We start from the raw sequence: 17,743 nt of genomic DNA on the forward strand, positions 1-17,743 counted from the left end.
ATTGTTAAGTGCGATCAGTCGACCATCTTGTCAATATTATAGACAATTGTTGCCTGTGCATCAGCATGATTATGCTACACTTTGCCTAGCTACAGTTTGTGACACAAGATATGTGATAACTATGTTTCCATACTCGAAGTTACAGCTTAGTTTATACAAAATGTTGCCATAGGGTTAAATCTATCTGATCCTACCTCATGCCAACAGCCTGAGATATCACTCAACACACGCTGTGACTCTTCCGAAGTCAAATCTCGTACCCCCAAGTACTTCTCTGCAGCTGCCACCACAATATCTATTTTCTGCATTTTTAGAATCCATACGTTCCATTGTGGCGTTTTGTATGCGCTGTAACCTCATCGAGTATGGGTCATTCATAGTTGAGTCATTCCAAGTTTGCGGTTGTGCGTTTTCTGTCCCCAGGAAATATAACTTTTTATGTGGTGTAAATATGGATTCCAAAAAAGCTTTAAATAAGGTCAGGTGTCCTTTACCTTAAAAACAAAACAATATGGACCTTGAATGGGAATTTTATGCATTTAAAAAAAAACTTTTTGGGATGTAGGGGGTTTTGCTATGACCCTGGGTGTTATTCATCAACTTCCACAAGAAATAAGCCATAAAATATTCAATCTTTCATTATTTTATAGTCCTAGTTAAATTCTCTCATCAATAACGTTTTTTTTCACGGTTGTATTTATTTTTTATTTAAGATTTTCTGTGTGGCCCTGATATCACTGTCCACGTTGTTAGTTTGCTGTAATTCTCCATTTAAGATAATAACCCTTCCTACAATGACACCACATTCAGGAAGTGTCATCTTTTCTTTGGTGGGAAAACAATGGTGCAAAACTAAATAAATAAACACTCAGTTTTATCTATTTTTACATGTTTCATGTTGTTAGTCTGTACGTACAAATCATACATTTTCACCATTAGGAAAAATTATAGAGAAAATTAACATTTCTAAATATGTTTGATAGAGAAGTTCAAATGTTGTTCAAGCATTCACCATTATGCTGGCTCAATATTGCTCACTCACAGAGCGATGGCCAAATGTCCACCCTGTTAGGATTATGCACCTAACAGGTTGGAAAATGCACCTAAAAAAAGTCTGTGCCCGAGCTTGACCAATATGTTTTTCTGAAAGTCAAACGTGTCCTTTTTCTGATAGAATACACATTTAAGAAATATACCTTTTCCCGAAATGTTATGAGGTCCAAGAGACACTATATGGTTGGAATGACCCAGTTTTCACATATCTTTGTCTAACTAACTGTAACTACGCCCCACCTCTATTACCTGTGAAATAGTTGTCTGTCAATACGGAGCAGAAGGGAATTTCAATTGTACTTCCAATGATGTATGGCCTAGGCCTACCTACACATACATACATACATACATACATACATACATACATACATACATACATACATACATACATACATACATACATACATACATACATACATACATACATACATACATACATACATACATACATACATACATACATACATACATACATACATACATGTATGTATGTATGTATGTATGTATGTATGTATGTATGTATGTATGTATGTATGTATGTATGTATGTATGTATGTATGTATGTATGTATGTATGTATGTATGTATGTATGTATGTTAGGGTAAAGTAATGTAAAAGACCACACAATCAGACTAGTTAATACAATTGAGTGTAACCAACCAGCCAGTAAGCAATTCATTTGCAAATATCATCTCTCAATGATTTTATAGGTTCCACGTGTATAATGTGTATACGTGTATAACATACTACACACAATGGATTTGAGACCTATTCCAATGTCCTCCACTTAAACCCTAGAAACTCCCACCTGGTGGCTGTCTGCTTTTGTACTGTCGATACCTTCATGCCACAGGTTTGTTTCAAAGCTTCTACATTTGTGTTTAAGTAATGTGGGTGTTGTATGTTGCTTAATTACAATATTGTTCTATCTCAGTTCTGAGATGAGTCCCACTACACTTGTTTGAACAGACTGGAGTCTTACATGCTATGAATGTGATGAACTATGAGTCATGATAAAGGGGACACTGTGAAATTGACACTTTTTTAAAAATATAATGTTCGCATGGAACTTGCAGCATTCTGGACCAATGCATCTGAAACCAGTATCTATCAAAGAGGGCAGCACATCCACCTCCAGGTATGTGTCCACCAGGCCTGCCCATAGGACAATAAGTTCTCTGTCCACATTAGACTCCATTCTGAATTCATCTGTCATTCCTAGACCTATGTGCACTGCAGTGTGATCATCTCTAATCATGGTGTCTCCAGATGCTAAGTCTTGCAACAAGATCAAATCAAGGTATCTGGGCATGGGCTAGGGAAACATTGATTTATTCTATAACATGTAGCTTTAATGGGTGGCCAATCTGTTACAGATGAGAGAAGCTTAGTGGGGATGTTGTGTGCAGCTGCTGTGGCTCCAGGTGTAAAGGCTCTGAATAAGAACTTATTCATTGGTCCGTATCTATGATTTTAAAGGTCTTAATGTGATTATAGTATCATGGCTGTATAGTAATCTTCTAGGACTTGACAGTACATTCATGTTTCAGGCTTATTTTAATGTATTGTCTTCTCTTAGACTTTTTCCACTGAATGGTTTTTCATTCATAACTGTTTTTATTTGTAATTTTTCTTTAGGGAGCTGGACAAGGCAGAGTAGCCTAATCCAATGAACAAGGTGGAGTAGTCAATGAACATGTTTATACACTCAGTTTCTGTTATTGTAACTCCACTTTTTCAATTTAAATGTGTAACTTTGGCCAAAATATTCTCTCTTGTCCTTAAAACTTAGGCGTTTTGGGCCCCTTCACACTAAAGCGGGCCCCTGCTATAATGACCACGTTGTCAAACCCAGATGTCGCTGTAGGGATCTGTGGTGGGTAGTTGTGACCGTACACCCGCCGCTCTCCCTTTTACACCTCATGCACTGTTTTTTTTCTATTCCAAGTTTGACCCTGTCTATTTCCTCTGCGCACTGCACTGTCTATAAAGTGACCGTGCTTTTCCCACGCAGTCTCTTTCCCCGGCCACAAAACAACCGTGAGTGTCTAACTCACCGTTCTTTAACAACTTTAAAAAAACAAAAAAATATAAAAAATACAAAATATAAAATCTTAAAAATAAATAGGCCTTCCGTAATATGCAAAATAAAAATACGTCGCTAAATTGTGTTAACAGGAGGCCTCGGGCTTAACCCGACGTTTAAGACAATTATATTTATCAGGAGAATACGCCGAGATTCCATTCTGTTTTTAGCTGTCACTTTTCCTTGTCAGCAAGTCTTGAAACTTCGATCTGAACACAAGTCGCATTCTGAGTGTTTTTACTCAGTGTTTTTACTTAGATTCGGCCCCAGGGAACATTTCTTATCAACAATTCCCGTGATTATAGCGCGAAGGAAGAATTCATACATTTTGTGCACTCCGAGAAATGAACACAGAGACTACAGGGAGTTATCCAATGGCTTCTCTCTATGTTGGCGATCTGCACCCTGATATCACGGAGGCTATGCTGTATGAGAAATTCAGCCCAGCAGGACCGGTGTTGTCTATTCGAGTATGTCGTGATATGATCACCCGACGCTCTCTGGGTTATGCCTATGTGAATTTCTCGCAACCCACCGACGGTAAGCAATCAAGCATGCCTCCAAGATAACGGCGTAAAGCGTTGCTTGGATGTTGGATTTATTTGAGCATGTCAACAGTTCAGTGCATTCGTCCTATAGAGAATACAATGTAAAGCACATCTTGATTTTATTGAGTGTAAATCAGTTGTGATGTGATTTCCTGTAAAAGGTATCTACAGCATTCACACCTGTCTAGCACTCAGTGGTTACCTCCAGACGACATAATAGAGACATACCAATACACAGGCAATCTAAGAGGTGTAGGCTAAGCCCCAATGCTGCATGGAACGGAATGAATGAAAAACTATAGTGGGAGAGAATGTTTTCCACACAACTTGCACTGAACCATGCCTGGCACAGTGAATCAGACAACTAATACATGCAGTATGGACTCAGAATGCTTTTTACCCTTCATGGACTAACTCTGGTGAGTGGAGAAGTACAACATTTGGAATATCTCTTGACCCATATAGCAATAATGGTGGCCCACTTCAGTGTGTCATTGTTTGAGGATTGACCAGGACATGCTCCAAGACTCCTGTTTTCACATGTACAAGACTCCTGCTTTGGATATGTTGTAACCAGCCTACTGTCTGTGTTGTGCCTCTAACTTTGAACGGATGGCTGCAGCGTTGCTCCAGAGTCCTGCTCCACAGTGCCTAACCCAAAGTGACCCATTTCTGTTCCTATTTAAAGGGCCATAAGGGAACCGTTCTGTAGTGAAATTAATTCCCAATACCTTCCCTGCTGCCTTACAGAGAGAGGAAGAAACGGCCCAGCTGAACAGTAAGGCCACGTTCCCAATGATTAGAGGTTGCACGCACCAACCAATGGTTGCGTACCACTTTATTAACTGTGCAGTCGGGCACTAGAGTGCTAAAACATATGTGGTTTGCTGATACCTAAAATACCTATCCAGGCGTTGTAAGATCTGGCATGAGTCAGAAATGTCTAAGCAGGAGAACATGACCTAACTTACATTTCCCTGCTTTCTGGGGATCATGTGATGTCCTCTGATCTGAGGAGAATAAGTCTGAATAGATTGCTTCTGCGAATACAATTTTGCTGAAACTTTTCATGTGGATTCAACACCCTTTTCTGGTTGGTTTTCTTGAGTAATTGTTGAAGTGTGTCATTCTCAACACCTCCATGTTCTCTCCTCTACATGTTGATCTGTGATGTTTTGCTCAGGTCGTAGTGGCTTACAATGTACGTGCTTGCAGGGTACACTGGAGGAATTTCCAACATTTGTATCCAAGCCCCTGCTCCTATTGTAAGAAGTCTGAACGTTTAACACAGACTTGCACTCTTTGAATTACCACTCGATTCAACAATCACTCATCTTCTAATTGTCCAAAGTAGTGCTTTTATGTGCAGTAGAATCATGTATTTGTTAGGGGGTGTGACCTGACACGATTGAGCTGTAGCATATGGGTAGAACGTAGCATATGGGGTGTGTTCTACGACAGTGTGTCTGCCAACTTGTTAAGCAGTGTGGACCTATGGGGCTGTTTTCCATTCCACACCTGCCACCAGATATCTGACTTAGTGTAGCTAGAGAACTCTGTGGTCACAATATAACCTGAAGGTTGTACTTTTATGACAATACACAATCAATATAACATGTCAGGAAGTAAAAGTGTAGTACAACTACCACAGATGTAGGCCTACAACTACAACCACATATTTGAGGGGAGTAGTGTTCCTTCGTGTGACTAAACTAGCTTTGGCTGACCGTCTCCACTTGGGTTTCAGCATGTCACAGCTGCATTTGTAAATAGTTACAAGACCTGGGGTTGCTCATCTGAACATTCTTGTTGAATGTGTCTCCCTCCATCAATGGAAGAGAATGAATAAACTCACTCCACACCAGCACATACCTCTCAGGACCCCTCTCTAAATATAGTCGCTCTCTCAGGCAGTCCAAATGTTGCCTGCCTATAATATCTAAAAAGTTTTAGTCTTCATACAAGGGTAATGTTTGACAATTAATTAGGGTGGCTATCAGCCTCGCCTAGAATAAACTATCCAGTTTTCAGCTGTATGACTAAATACATTTACAGTATAATATCTTCAAACTGACCAGTGAAGTTCACTTGTTTTGTGTGTCACATTCACTTTACCTCTTATTTGATTTCATCATGTTTATCTCTGCTATTCATCCATTGAGCAATCTCAGCTCCACATGGTGCTCAGGGTCTTTCATCAAGCATGGCCATGGGAACCTTCGAGAACTAGACAGACAGGGTGACCGTCACACACCTTCTCTGAGCTGGTTTGTGTGAAGTACAATTGCACAGCAAACTGCTGATGCCAGCAGACGCAAGGGAGCTCCGTTTTGTTTAACAGACATTTTTAGCTCTAAAGCCTGGGTGTGTGTTGCTGTGGAGTGACAGGAACAAAGGGGAGCTCTCTGGTTGGCATGTGTACCCAGATGGACATGAGAGAGGGGGCAGGAAAATGAGAACTGGCACAACAGAAATCATGATAGGCAGATCTGGAAAGTTACACACACTGGCATAGGTAGGATGGACCATGAAAAATAATGCAATGGCTGGTGTTTATTGGAGAACCTATAAGAGAATGTAAAGTTTAAGAGCCATTTGCCTCACTGAATTATATCTGTATATGCACTATATGTCTGCCATTGTATCTATTCATTATGAGAGGGTGAATCAACTATTATGACTTGTGTCTTGTGGCACTTCTGGTCCCATTTGTCTGTGTGTTAGCACCATGTGCTCCTGCCTAGCCAACTGCCCCCCAACAGCTGCTCAGTGTGGTGGCAGGCGGAGGTCAGACTCCATAGCCACATGGTGTAGTAGTTCGGACAATTCAGTAGTAGCATGGTTTCTTAAGTGTGCAATAAACTAGGGCCAGTAGTTTTTCCTGACCACATGACTTGACCAGGAGTAACTCCTGGTCCTATCCATCACGACACAATGTGGTAGTGTGAATGATTTGGGAGATGTACGTATGGTGTAGCATGCAGCATGGTGCGGTGTGCATGATTTGAAGTGAGCACTATATAGCATAAACAACATGGTGTTTGGTGGTGTACACAGTGGCTGATATGTTTTTGGCTCCATGATGTAAGTTAACACTCTGACCTCTCCCCTCTAGCCGAGAGAGCCCTGGACACCATGAACTTTGATGTGGTGAAAGGGAAGCCAATCAGAATCATGTGGTCACAGAGAGACCCCTCACTCAGGAAGTCTGGGGTGGGCAACGTGTTCATCAAGAACCTGGACAAGACCATTGACAACAAGGCCCTCTATGACACCTTCTCTGCCTTTGGGAACATTCTGTCTTGCAAAGTAAGATTGCAGTGTTTCTGACCATAGACATCTGGTATGACCATAGACTTGTGTACTTAAAAAAAAAAAGAGCATCAACTTGTCTCTCAAACAGGTTGTGTGTGATGAGAATGGATCCAAGGGATACGCGTTTGTCCACTTTGAGACGCAGGACGCAGCCGACCGCGCCATTGAGAAGATGAATGGCATGCTTCTGAACGACCGCAAGGTGTGAGTGTCTGATCAACGAAGAGCGGGTGGGGAGGTGTGGGGAAGGGGCTGAACTGGAGTTACAACATTGTGTAGAAAGTGGACAGTTTAGATCAATCAAGGGCAGCTAGGATATTGATGAGGATTGTACATGGTTGGAGTCTGAAGTAGTTCATATGTTGGCCTATACTGTGACACGACAAAAGGGTGAGGTTAGCAGAGGAACAGCAACCTGTAGATCAGGGATCGGCAACTGGAGGCCCACGGGCCCGCAGATCTATCTTATTTTGTGGCCCCCGCCCCCATCACAGTTGCCCATCCCTGCTGTAGATGCATATAACGAGCCTCTTTCTCACACTCAGTCCCCATACACCCTGTCTTTCTGTGTGATTTGCGTGAATTACACAACTAACAGTGAATGTTTTTTGCAGTGCTTACAGGGAAATGTGCCTTTAAACCTATACAACAACCCATTTCGACTCTCTGTGGTCACCTCACTCCATGTGTCAGCTGAGCATCCTTCTGTCTGTACGTTTGTCCACCCGTCCACTTGCCTGTCGTGTGTGTGTGTGTGTGTGTGTGTAACCACGCTTGTGTGTTTTAGTGATGGAGCGAATGCAGGAATGCAATACTGGAGCCAGATTGGGAGAGGTCTGCATAACAAGGTACAGTCTGAGTAGAAAAATATGATCTATCAACCTAGTTTGGTCCTCAGCTTTCCTTTTTATGGACCTCTGTCCCTCCATGCCTCAAGTCTTGGACCAGGAAACGTCATTGTGTCTGGTGTGTTCTGGGTGTATAGCATGAATGCTCAGTTTGCCTGATTGTGGTGCCATAAACAGTGCAAGAAGTGAGTTCAATGTTGTTCCTGAGAGGTCCTTGACTGACTCACTGTGCTGCTGTTCTATACAAAGTGCTTCCTTCCATTTAATAGTCTGGGAATCCTCAATGTCAGTGCTGTGAAAACATGAATCTCAGATGGAAAATATAAGAGATGGATCACAGTCCCTTTCTCCCTGCTGCTCAGGACCGTTTTACAAGAGTTGTCATTGCTCTTTCGTGGTGTTTAGGTTCGTTGGACGTTTCAAGTCTCGGAAGGAGAGGGAGGCAGAACTCGGGGCCAAAGCAAAGGAGTTCACCAACGTCTACATCAAGAACTTTGGAGACGACATGAACGATGACAAGCTAAAGGAAATGTTTGACCAGTACGGTAAGCTGTGACTGAAACATACACAGTTTGCTTATTAGTGGAGACGTTTTTGTTTATCACATATTTGTCTTGCAATCTTTTCAAGGAAACGAGACATGCACTTGCATTTCTCAAAACGCATATAGCAGAGTCCCATTTGTTCTTGTTTTCCCCCTGCAGGTAGAATTCTCAGTGTGAAGGTTATGACCGACCCTAGTGGCAAATCTCGAGGCTTTGGCTTTGTGAGTTACGAGAAACACGAGGATGCTAACAAGGTACTATTATACCCTCATAACAACAGTCATGTCAATACAAGTCAGCAGGCTTTCGTGGTTGGTGTAAAAAAGACTTAAGTGAGACAATCGTACGAATAATCACATTGTGTTAACTTATGGGTTTACGGCATATAGACTGGCTGTAACAAATAGATCTCTACTCAGGCATGTGAGGAGATGAACGGCCAAGAGTTCAATGGGAAGACTGTGTTTGTGGGACGCGCTCAGAAGAAGATTGAACGGCAGGGGGAGCTGAAGAGGAAGTTTGAGATGCTGAAACAGGAGAGGATCAGCCGTTACCAGGTCAACTAGCATGTCACTCTCCTCTGGCACCACTATGTCTAATAGAACACTGATTACAACCAAATGCCATTAATCAACCTGACATATTGTTTCATAGTACCCATCCATTAAGGGAACAAGCCAGGCTGAGTATGTATGTTTGTGGTCATGACACTGTTTTTCTGGTTTCAGGGCGTTAACCTTTACATTAAGAACTTGGACGACACCATTGACGACGAGAAACTGCGCAAGGAATTCACCCCATTCGGGTCCATCACCAGTGCCAAAGTGAGAGAGTGCAGCAGAAGCCAAAACAGTGCACCACAATTACTATTTTCAGTTGTGTATTTGGAGTGTGTTATCCAGATATAACATGGCTTCTCTTGCTGCAGGTGATGCTGGAGGAGGGGCGTTCCAAGGGCTTTGGGTTTGTCTGCTTCTCTTCTCCTGAGGAGGCCACCAAGGCTGTGACTGAGATGAACGGGCGCATTGTGGGCTCCAAGCCCCTCTACGTGGCCTTGGCTCAGCGTAAAGAAGAGCGCAAGGCCCACCTCACTAACCAGTACATGCAGCGCATCACTGGCATGAGGGCCATGCCTGCCAACGCCATCATCAACCAGTTCCAGCCCGCCAGTGGATACTTCATGCCTGCAGTGCCTCAGGTTAGTGAGGGAGGGAGAGAGGGTTAAAATGGGTTTGAGAGAAAGTTGTGTGGGATTTACTGGAAATGCCCTTAAAATGCCCTTCAAAAAGCCATGTCAAGGTTCTGACAGTTGATATGATAAATACTGCTGTGCAAATACCAGTAAGAAAATTGGCACTGTAACAAGTGAGTCAGTTGTTGTTTACAGGATGTAGAACTTTAATTTTGTGCAACATTATTGCGTACATGGTTACACTTCTGTCATTAACTGTGTGTGTGTGTCCCAGGGCCAAAACAGGACCACCTACTATGCACCCAATCAGCTGACCCAGATGAGGCCCAACCCCCGCTGGCAGCAGCAGGGTGGCAGAGGCCAAGGTGAGGGTTAGAGATGACATCATACATAATAACTAAATGTATCATGGGCTATATATCTAGGCTATATATACAGGCTATATTTATTAAATTACTATATGTCCTAGTGACATTATGTTGACTTGAACTGCTGTCCAATAGTAACACTGCCACCCCCCTCTTCTCTCTCTAGGTGGTTTCCAGGGGATGCCCAACTCCCTGCGCCAGCCTGGTCCACGTGCAAACCTGAGACACCTGGCTCCCAGCGCCCAGGGCCCACGAGGCATGGGGCCTGCTGGAGCTCAGAGAGTTGGTAAGACTGGATTGCCTCAGTATATCTGATAGCCACTGACTATAATTTACATGGTGGAAATATGACCTCATCAAGCTTGATATACTGGCTCATCATACATCCTTGTGTCATCCCTACCATTAGGAGGTGCTGGCCAGGCTATGGGTCCTCGTCCCTCCATGGGAGTCCCTGCCCCTCGTGCCATGCCACCCTACAAGTACGCCACCAGCATACGCAATACTAACCCCCAAGTGGTGCAACCCATCGCCTTACAGCAGGTAAATCTCACCAACCTCCATATTTAGCATACTTAATGCTGCCTCCTTCATCTCTTCTGTCCCTCATCTCTATTTTCCCTTCCACTATTTTTCTGTTCCATCACTCCCTTGTTTTAACCACTTTCTTCCCTGTCTTCCTCCTCTCAGGCTCAGCCAGCTGTACATGTGCAGGGTCAGGAGCCTCTCACATCCTCCATGCTGGCTTCTGCACCACCCCAGGAGCAGAAGCAGATGCTGGGTGAGTGCTGGAACAGATTGGTGGTGTGTCATATTGGTCCTTGGAAGTTCAATGCCAAATTCTAGAATCTAGAGTCTAGAACCTTTTGGAGGGATTTTGAACATCATTGCAATAAGGTGCAATTATAATACAGTAACATTTGAAATCGTGAAAGCCAATCTTAACCCTCCCTGTCTCTTGTCTCTCTCAGGGGAGCGCCTGTTCCCCCTGATCCAGGCCATGCACCCCAGCTTGGCAGGGAAGATCACTGGGATGCTGCTTGAGATTGACAACTCTGAGCTGCTGCACATGCTGGAGTCCCACGAATCCCTGCGCTCCAAGGTACCAGGAACAGGATAATATCAGATCATAAAAATGGATCTAGGGTCATATAGTGTTGGCTAAGGCTCTAATTATTTCTCTGCGTGTTTGTGCAGGTGGAGGAGGCTGTTGCCGTTCTGCAGGCCCACCAGGCAAAGAAGGATGCCACACAAAAAGTGGGAGTCATCCCTACAACCACTGCTGCCTCTACTTCCTGATGTGTAAGACCGCTTACTAAATGTTTGTTAGATTAGTTTTGTTAATAGATGAGAAAATGTGAGCTATGATATCACCGAAGCATGAGCTTTTGCCCTAGCACTGATAATGGTGTCTACTCAAACTTTTTGGCAACATACATTAATGGTGTATAGATTTGCAAACTTAATCCATTGCTTTTGATTAGTTCAATTGTAGTGGGTTCATATTTCTTATCCAATGCTTTTTGTGTCCCCCCCAGGACACAATCAACTGAGAAAAAGATGGGGAGAGATCACTACATTGGCTTCAAATGACTGGGTCATCTCTACAAAATCCTATGCAAAAATAAATAAAAACATAGATTTTTTTTTTTTTAAACATACTTAAATATTTTTTTTAAGAGATTACAGTACTTAATTTGTCTAATTAAAATAAAATAAAATAAAAAAGTTCTGTAATACATTTGAACTTTACCAAAAGCAAAACTTCCAACTAAATAAGGCCCTTTATTTTGTGGCCAGGACAGACCCCTTTTCTCTGATGAAAATTTGCTTTGCTCTTATTCTTTGTTTGAAAGTTTTGTTTTATGATTTGTTTTGGACAATTGGATTCCTCCGTCCCATCATGTTATCATGGGTGGTGTGGTATATGGTATTCTCAATAAAGGGATGAATATCAAATTTACAATGTTTGTTTTTCTTTTCCACAATAGCTTGCATACTGCCATAGCCCCATAGTAGGCGTGTTCACACTGCACATTATCCCAGGGCTAAATCTTAGGTTAACCAATGCTTGTTTGAACCGGATAAGCTAGTCCAGGGACTCTTAACCCTGAGCTAAGAATAATGCAGTGTAAAAAGGCCTAGTGTGTACACATTTCATTGCTCAAGTGAAGCATTGAATAAAGATTAGATTATTGGTTATTGATCAAATTATTCATTAATTTCACAACCAAAACGCTCATTAATGTTACATGAATAACACTAGCTACCTACGCAGGAACTGAGGACCATAAAAAAAAAATAGGTTTGGGGAATTGAGAAGTAAGACAACTATTATAACAACTAGCCAGCAACAGTAAGTAGGTACTATAAATTTTGAGTTGAGCTGTAAGATTTCAGTTTTTGGAGAGTCCCACTGGTTAAGATTGAGCGATCATTTTTAAATGGAAAAGACAGGTGGCGCCGGAGCTCAAACGTGAATCACCAGAGAGGTGGGCTTTGGTTGTAACGCACCAATCACGAGTCTTGTTGGGTTCAAGGGTTAAAGGTTACAAGATGGCGGCGACCAAACGAGTGCTGTATGTTGGTGAGTTGGCTACTCTTTGCAATTAGTTTTTGTACGTAGTTACTGTGTAGTTGAAATAAACATATCTTAGTAATCTCCTGGCAATTAAGCTACACATTTTTTACGTGTAAAGTGGACCAGTCTGTGAATAAGCTGGCTAGATAGTTAGCTAGTTGCAGGCAGCAAGTGTGTGTAACGTTAGCAATTTAACGTCTATCAAGCTGTTGGTTGTTGTAATGCCCCATTCGTGATATTATATGAACACCTTTAGTTATAAAAGCTTGAAAGAGCGTTTTATCTGATTTGAATCAACTCATACTAAAATAACTTGATTGTGTGTGCCTGTTTTGACAGGTGGTCTCACAGAAGAGGTGGACGAAAAAGTGCTGCACGCGGCATTCATTCCGTTCGGGGATGTCACAGACATTCAGATTCCAATAGACTATGAAACAGGTCAGAATAAATGGCTTTACCATTCAAATTTGTCATAAACAATCAGCTGAATCAGTAAAAAGAAAGTAATCTATCCGTCCTGTTTACTTAGCCGGAGCAAACTGCTACTGTTTGTAGATGAAACCCAGAAGTTTAGAGCAGACGTTAACGTCTCATGTTATTGTTTACTTTGCAGAGAAGCACAGAGGATTCGCCTTCATTGAATTTGAATTGGCAGAGGTAAGTTTAATGAAAACCTCAATGTAAGTATACAAAATGATGTTGGAGATGCTAGCTAGTTACCACTGTGAGGTCATTCCACAGGTTCAGCATGGATCGCGGTATGCTTTAAAAATGATTTTACATACATTTAGGGTCATTTCACATAAATATCATATCGTACAGTATTGTGATTTTTAGACATGGTTAACAACGTCCACATTCATGTTTTCAGATGATTTATTATGTATTTTGATGACCACATTATTGACGTTTAGTGAAAATTGATTTGATCACTGCTGTGTTTTGTAGAATTCTAGCATTGCGCCCGTTTGTCGTGTCACCTAACATCCTAATCTAGGTTATGGTGGATGGTCATTAGTCATCATGGTGATTTTGCTGTGATTGTCTTTCATCCCCCTCTTCATCTTCCACAGGATGCTGCAGCTGCTATTGATAACATGGTGAGTGTTTGCTTCCCACTAACAAATTGGTTTAACTAACAGTGATTTGCATTATCCCTTGTTTTGATAGTATGTACTCTGAGACAGTGACTCACATGTTTAAAAGCTGTGGTATTGGACAATTCTTATTGATGCATGTTTTCCCTCTGTTTTATTGACAGAACGAGTCAGAGTTGTTTGGAAGAACCATCCGGGTCAACATTGCCAAACCTATGAGGATCAAAGAGGGCTCTTCTCGTCCAGGTGAGTGATATGCGTTAGTCTCTCTATAAAGACTTTAAACTGTCCCATGGCTTTTAGATGTGGTAAAACCTCTAACTGTATATCATTTCCTCAGTTTGGTCAGATGATGATTGGCTGAAGAAGTTCTCGGGAACGACTGTCGAAGACGCCGAGGTTACGGAGTCCACTGGAGAATCAGCCAAATCAACAACAGCAGATGTAAGTTGACTGTGTGTTCCTGCCTGTCTCTGTGAGTGTAGTACATTGCATAGTATCATATTATGATCTAAAAGCCTGACACGATAATATATTATCACTGATTGCAGGGCGAGCCCCCAGCCAAGAAGGGCAGAACGAACCCCCAGGTTTACATGGACATCAAGATTGGCAACAAGCCAGCAGGGAGACTTCGCTTTCTGCTCCGAGCAGACATTGTTCCTATGACAGCAGGTATCTATGCTCCTCCTTGTTATAAAGTACCAGGGACATTTCTGAAAATAGAACACTTAATCATTAGACTTCAGGGATTATTTAGGGATATTCAAATACAATTGTATTTGTCACTCTGTATACAATAATAGTTTAACATGATTTTTGAATTACCACATCTCTGTACCCCACACATCCAATTATCTGTAAGGTCCCTCAGTAGAGCAGTGAATTTCAAACACAGATTAACTACAAAGACCAGGGAGATTTTACAATGCCACGCAAAGAAGGGCACCTATTGGTAGATGGGTAAAAATTAAAAAGCAGACATTGAATATCCCTTTGAGCATGGTAAAGTTATTACACTTTGCTGGTGAATCAATACACCCACTCACTACAAAAATACAGGCATCCTTCCTAACTCTGTTGCCGGAGAGGAGGGAAACCGCTCAGGGATTTCACCATGAGGCCAATGGTAACTTTAAATGTTGCACAATCCAAGTGTAGAAAGCTCTTAGACTGCCAAAGGTGCCTTTACAAAGTATTGACTCAGGGGTGTGAATACTTATGTGAATTAGATATGTGTTTCAAAAATTCTGTAAACTTTCACTTTGTCATTATGGGAAACATTTTGAATGCAGGCTATAACATTGTGGAATAGGTCAAGGGGTATGAATACATTCTGAAGGCAGGGTGAAGTGACTGGGTATCAGGACGTATCAAATCAGAGCTCATATGTAAAGCAGGAAACATGCAGCTAGTCTGAAGTACTGTATGCTTGTTAAATAGAAAGGAGCATCCCCTAAAATCTCCAACCCTCTCGACCCTGATATCTCCTATAGAAAACTTCCGCTGCTTGTGCACACATGAGAAGGGCTTTGGCTTCAAAGGCAGCAGTTTCCACCGCGTCATCCCTCAGTTCATGTGTCAGGGAGGAGACTTCACCAACCACAACGGTACTGGGGGCAAGTCCATCTACGGGCGCAAGTTTGACGATGAGAACTTTGTCCTCAAACACACTGCTGCAGGTGAGACACACCCAGGTCTAAATGGCTGTCTGTGAATTAATGTGTAGAGTGGTGAGGAAGTGCACGAGAGGCATTGCCATACGCAGATTTGGTTGAATATGGTTTCTGATCACAATGCTCTCCTCGTGTGTAATAGGTCAGCTCTCAATGGCTAACTCTGGAGCAAACAGCAACGGCTCTCAGTTCTTCATCACCTGTGATAAAACGGATTGGCTGGATAACAAACATGTGGTGTTTGGAGAGTTGATGGAGGGCATGGAGGTGGTCAAAGCCATGGAGGTAAGCGGTGGAGAGGGACATGCATGGAGGTGGTGAAGGGGAAGAATGGTCCTATAGGTGGTTACAGACTGTGAAGAAGTTGTGTACTAAGACTGTCATGTTGTTTTCTGTCCCCACAGGCAGAAGGAACAAAAGAAGGCAAGCCCAAGCAAAAAGTGATCATTTCAGACTGTGGAGAGTATGTTTGAGTTGAAGTACAGAAGAGTGACTGTTGTATGTTTGTAGCTCTGTGTGACTGAATGTTTGAGAAAAATGAGCAGTGTCAGACTGCAGAATTGTTAAAAGGGCAAATGTTGTATCATGTACTGCAGTTGCCTATGACTCATCTGCTGTTCCTGTTGGTTCCACCTTCTCTGTGATGTAAATATTGCAAACACTTTTTTTTTTATGAACATGAACAGCTTCTGTGTCAATTTCACATTTTCCAGATGTAAAATGAAACGTTTTGTTGTATTTCACAATACTGTACCAACATCTACTCACTATAAAATTGACCTGTTTTAGATTAAATGTTTTTGGTCATGTATTTTCTCTGCTATTTTTTAAATAAAATGTCTGAAATGAAAGCCTATGTTCAGCAGCTCCAGTCCAAATTATACTGAACTAAAATAAACGCAACATGTAAATTGTTTCATGAGCTGAAATAAAAGATCCCAGAAATGTACCATTTGCACAAAAAGCTTATTTTTCTCCATTAGTGCACAAATTTGTTTTACATCCCTGTTAGTGAGCATTTCTTCTTTGCCAAGATAATCCATCCACCTGACAGGTGTGAGATATTAAACAGCATGATCATTACACAGGTGCACCTTGTGGACAATAAAAGGCCACTCTAAATTGTGTAGTTTAGTCACACCAATGCCACATGTCAAGTTGAGGGAGCATGCAATTGGCACGCTGACTGCATGAATGTCCACCAGAGCTGTTGCCAGAGAATTGACTGTTAATTTCTTTGCCATAAGCCGCCTCCAACGTCATTTTAGAGAATTTGGTAGTACGTCAGACCGGCCTTACAACTGCAGACTATGCCAGCCCAGGACCTCCACATCTGGCTTCTTAACCTGCAGGATCGTCTGAGACCAGCCACCCAGACAGCTGATGAATCTCTGGGTTTGCACAACTGAATAATTTCTGCACAAACTATCAAAAACCATCTCGGGGGAAGCTCATCTGCATGCTCGTAGTCCTCACTAAGGTATTTACCTGACTGCGGTTCGGAGTCGTAACCGACTTCAGTGTGCAAATACTCACCTTTGATGGCCGCTGGAGAAGTGTCCTCTTCACGGATGAACCCCGGTTTCAACTGTACCTGGCAGATGGCAGACAGCATGAATGGCATGGTGTGGACGAACGGTTTGCTGATGTCAACGTTGCGAACAGAGTGCCCCATGGTGTCTGGGGGGTTATGGTATGGGCAGGCATAAACTACAGACAACAAACACAATTGCATTTAATCAATGGCAACTTGAATGCACATAGATACCATGACGAGATCCTGAGGCCCATTGTCGTGCCATTCATCTGCCACCATCACCTCATATTTCAGCATGAGGCAAATGGTGGTCACACTTGTTTTCTGATCTCCGCTCCTACTTTTTCTAATGTACACTATACAAACGTATGTGGAAACGAGTTAAAATTAGTGGATTTGGCTATTTCAGCCATACCCGTTGCTGACAGATGTATCGAATTGAGCACACCGCCATGCTATCCCCATAGACAAACATTGGCAGTAGAATGTCTCAGTGACTTTCAATGTGGCACTGTCATAGGATGCCACCTTTCCAACAAGTCAGTAAGTCAAATTTTTGCTCTGCTAGAGCTGCCGCAGGGAAAACTATGTGCTGTTATTGTGAAGTGGAAAAGTCTAGGAGCAACAAAGCTCAGCCGCAAAGTGGTAGGCCACACAAGCTCACAAAACGGGACTGCCGAGTGCTGAAACATGTACCGTGTAAAAATGCAACACCCACTACTGAGTTCCAAACTGCCTCTGGAACTGCTTCTGGAAGCAACGTCAGCACAAGAACTGTTCGTTGGGAGCTTCATGAAATGGGTTCCCATGGCCCAGCAGCCGCTCATAAGCCTAAGATCACCGTGTGCACTGCCAAGTGTCGGCTGGAGTGGCGTAACGCTCGCCGCCATTGGACTC

The 17,743-nt window shown here is 42.4% G+C and overlaps 2 protein-coding genes across 2 annotated transcripts; both read left to right on the forward strand.

Annotated features, from left to right (window-relative positions):
- Positions 1 to 3,055: 3,055 nt before the first annotated feature.
- On the forward strand, positions 3,056 to 11,918 carry LOC112256600 (polyadenylate-binding protein 4). The gene is made up of 15 exons (XM_024429934.2): positions 3,056 to 3,679; positions 6,803 to 6,996; positions 7,091 to 7,206; positions 8,256 to 8,395; positions 8,555 to 8,649; positions 8,815 to 8,952; positions 9,124 to 9,219; positions 9,324 to 9,593; positions 9,862 to 9,952; positions 10,122 to 10,241; positions 10,365 to 10,498; positions 10,646 to 10,736; positions 10,927 to 11,057; positions 11,153 to 11,257; positions 11,494 to 11,918. Exons 1-14 carry the CDS (start codon positions 3,484 to 3,486, stop codon positions 11,252 to 11,254), a joined length of 1,914 nt encoding a protein of 637 aa, XP_024285702.1. The 5' UTR covers positions 3,056 to 3,483; the 3' UTR covers positions 11,255 to 11,257; positions 11,494 to 11,918.
- A 517-nt stretch (positions 11,919 to 12,435) lies between these two features.
- Positions 12,436 to 16,258, forward strand: LOC112256599 (peptidylprolyl isomerase E (cyclophilin E)). Its single transcript, XM_024429933.2, has 10 exons — positions 12,436 to 12,542; positions 12,876 to 12,974; positions 13,150 to 13,193; positions 13,610 to 13,636; positions 13,798 to 13,879; positions 13,974 to 14,077; positions 14,185 to 14,308; positions 15,130 to 15,315; positions 15,452 to 15,594; positions 15,714 to 16,258. Exons 1-10 carry the CDS (start codon positions 12,512 to 12,514, stop codon positions 15,780 to 15,782), a joined length of 909 nt encoding a protein of 302 aa, XP_024285701.1. The 5' UTR covers positions 12,436 to 12,511; the 3' UTR covers positions 15,783 to 16,258.
- The last annotated feature ends 1,485 nt before the right edge of the window (positions 16,259 to 17,743 follow it).

The sequence above is a fragment of the Oncorhynchus tshawytscha genome, linkage group LG08 (genome assembly GCF_018296145.1).
Source record: "Oncorhynchus tshawytscha isolate Ot180627B linkage group LG08, Otsh_v2.0, whole genome shotgun sequence".
Classification (NCBI taxonomy): domain Eukaryota; kingdom Metazoa; phylum Chordata; class Actinopteri; order Salmoniformes; family Salmonidae; genus Oncorhynchus; species Oncorhynchus tshawytscha.

Bases quoted from the DNA above. Each gene is read 5' to 3' on its own strand.
- LOC112256599 (XM_024429933.2), top strand. From the start codon at position 12,512: ATGGCGGCGACCAAACGAGTGCTGTATGTTG. The intron at 12,543-12,875 runs GTGAGTTGGCTA...CTGTTTTGACAG, and splicing joins CAAACGAGTGCTGTATGTTG to GTGGTCTCACAGAAGAGGTG. The intron at 13,194-13,609 runs GTAAGTTTAATG...CATCTTCCACAG, and splicing joins TTGAATTTGAATTGGCAGAG to GATGCTGCAGCTGCTATTGA.
- LOC112256600 (XM_024429934.2), top strand. From the start codon at position 3,484: ATGAACACAGAGACTACAGGGAGTTATCCAATGGCTTCTCTCTATGTT. The intron at 8,650-8,814 runs GTACTATTATAC...ATCTCTACTCAG, and splicing joins AACACGAGGATGCTAACAAG to GCATGTGAGGAGATGAACGG. The intron at 10,242-10,364 runs GTAAGACTGGAT...CCCTACCATTAG, and splicing joins TGCTGGAGCTCAGAGAGTTG to GAGGTGCTGGCCAGGCTATG.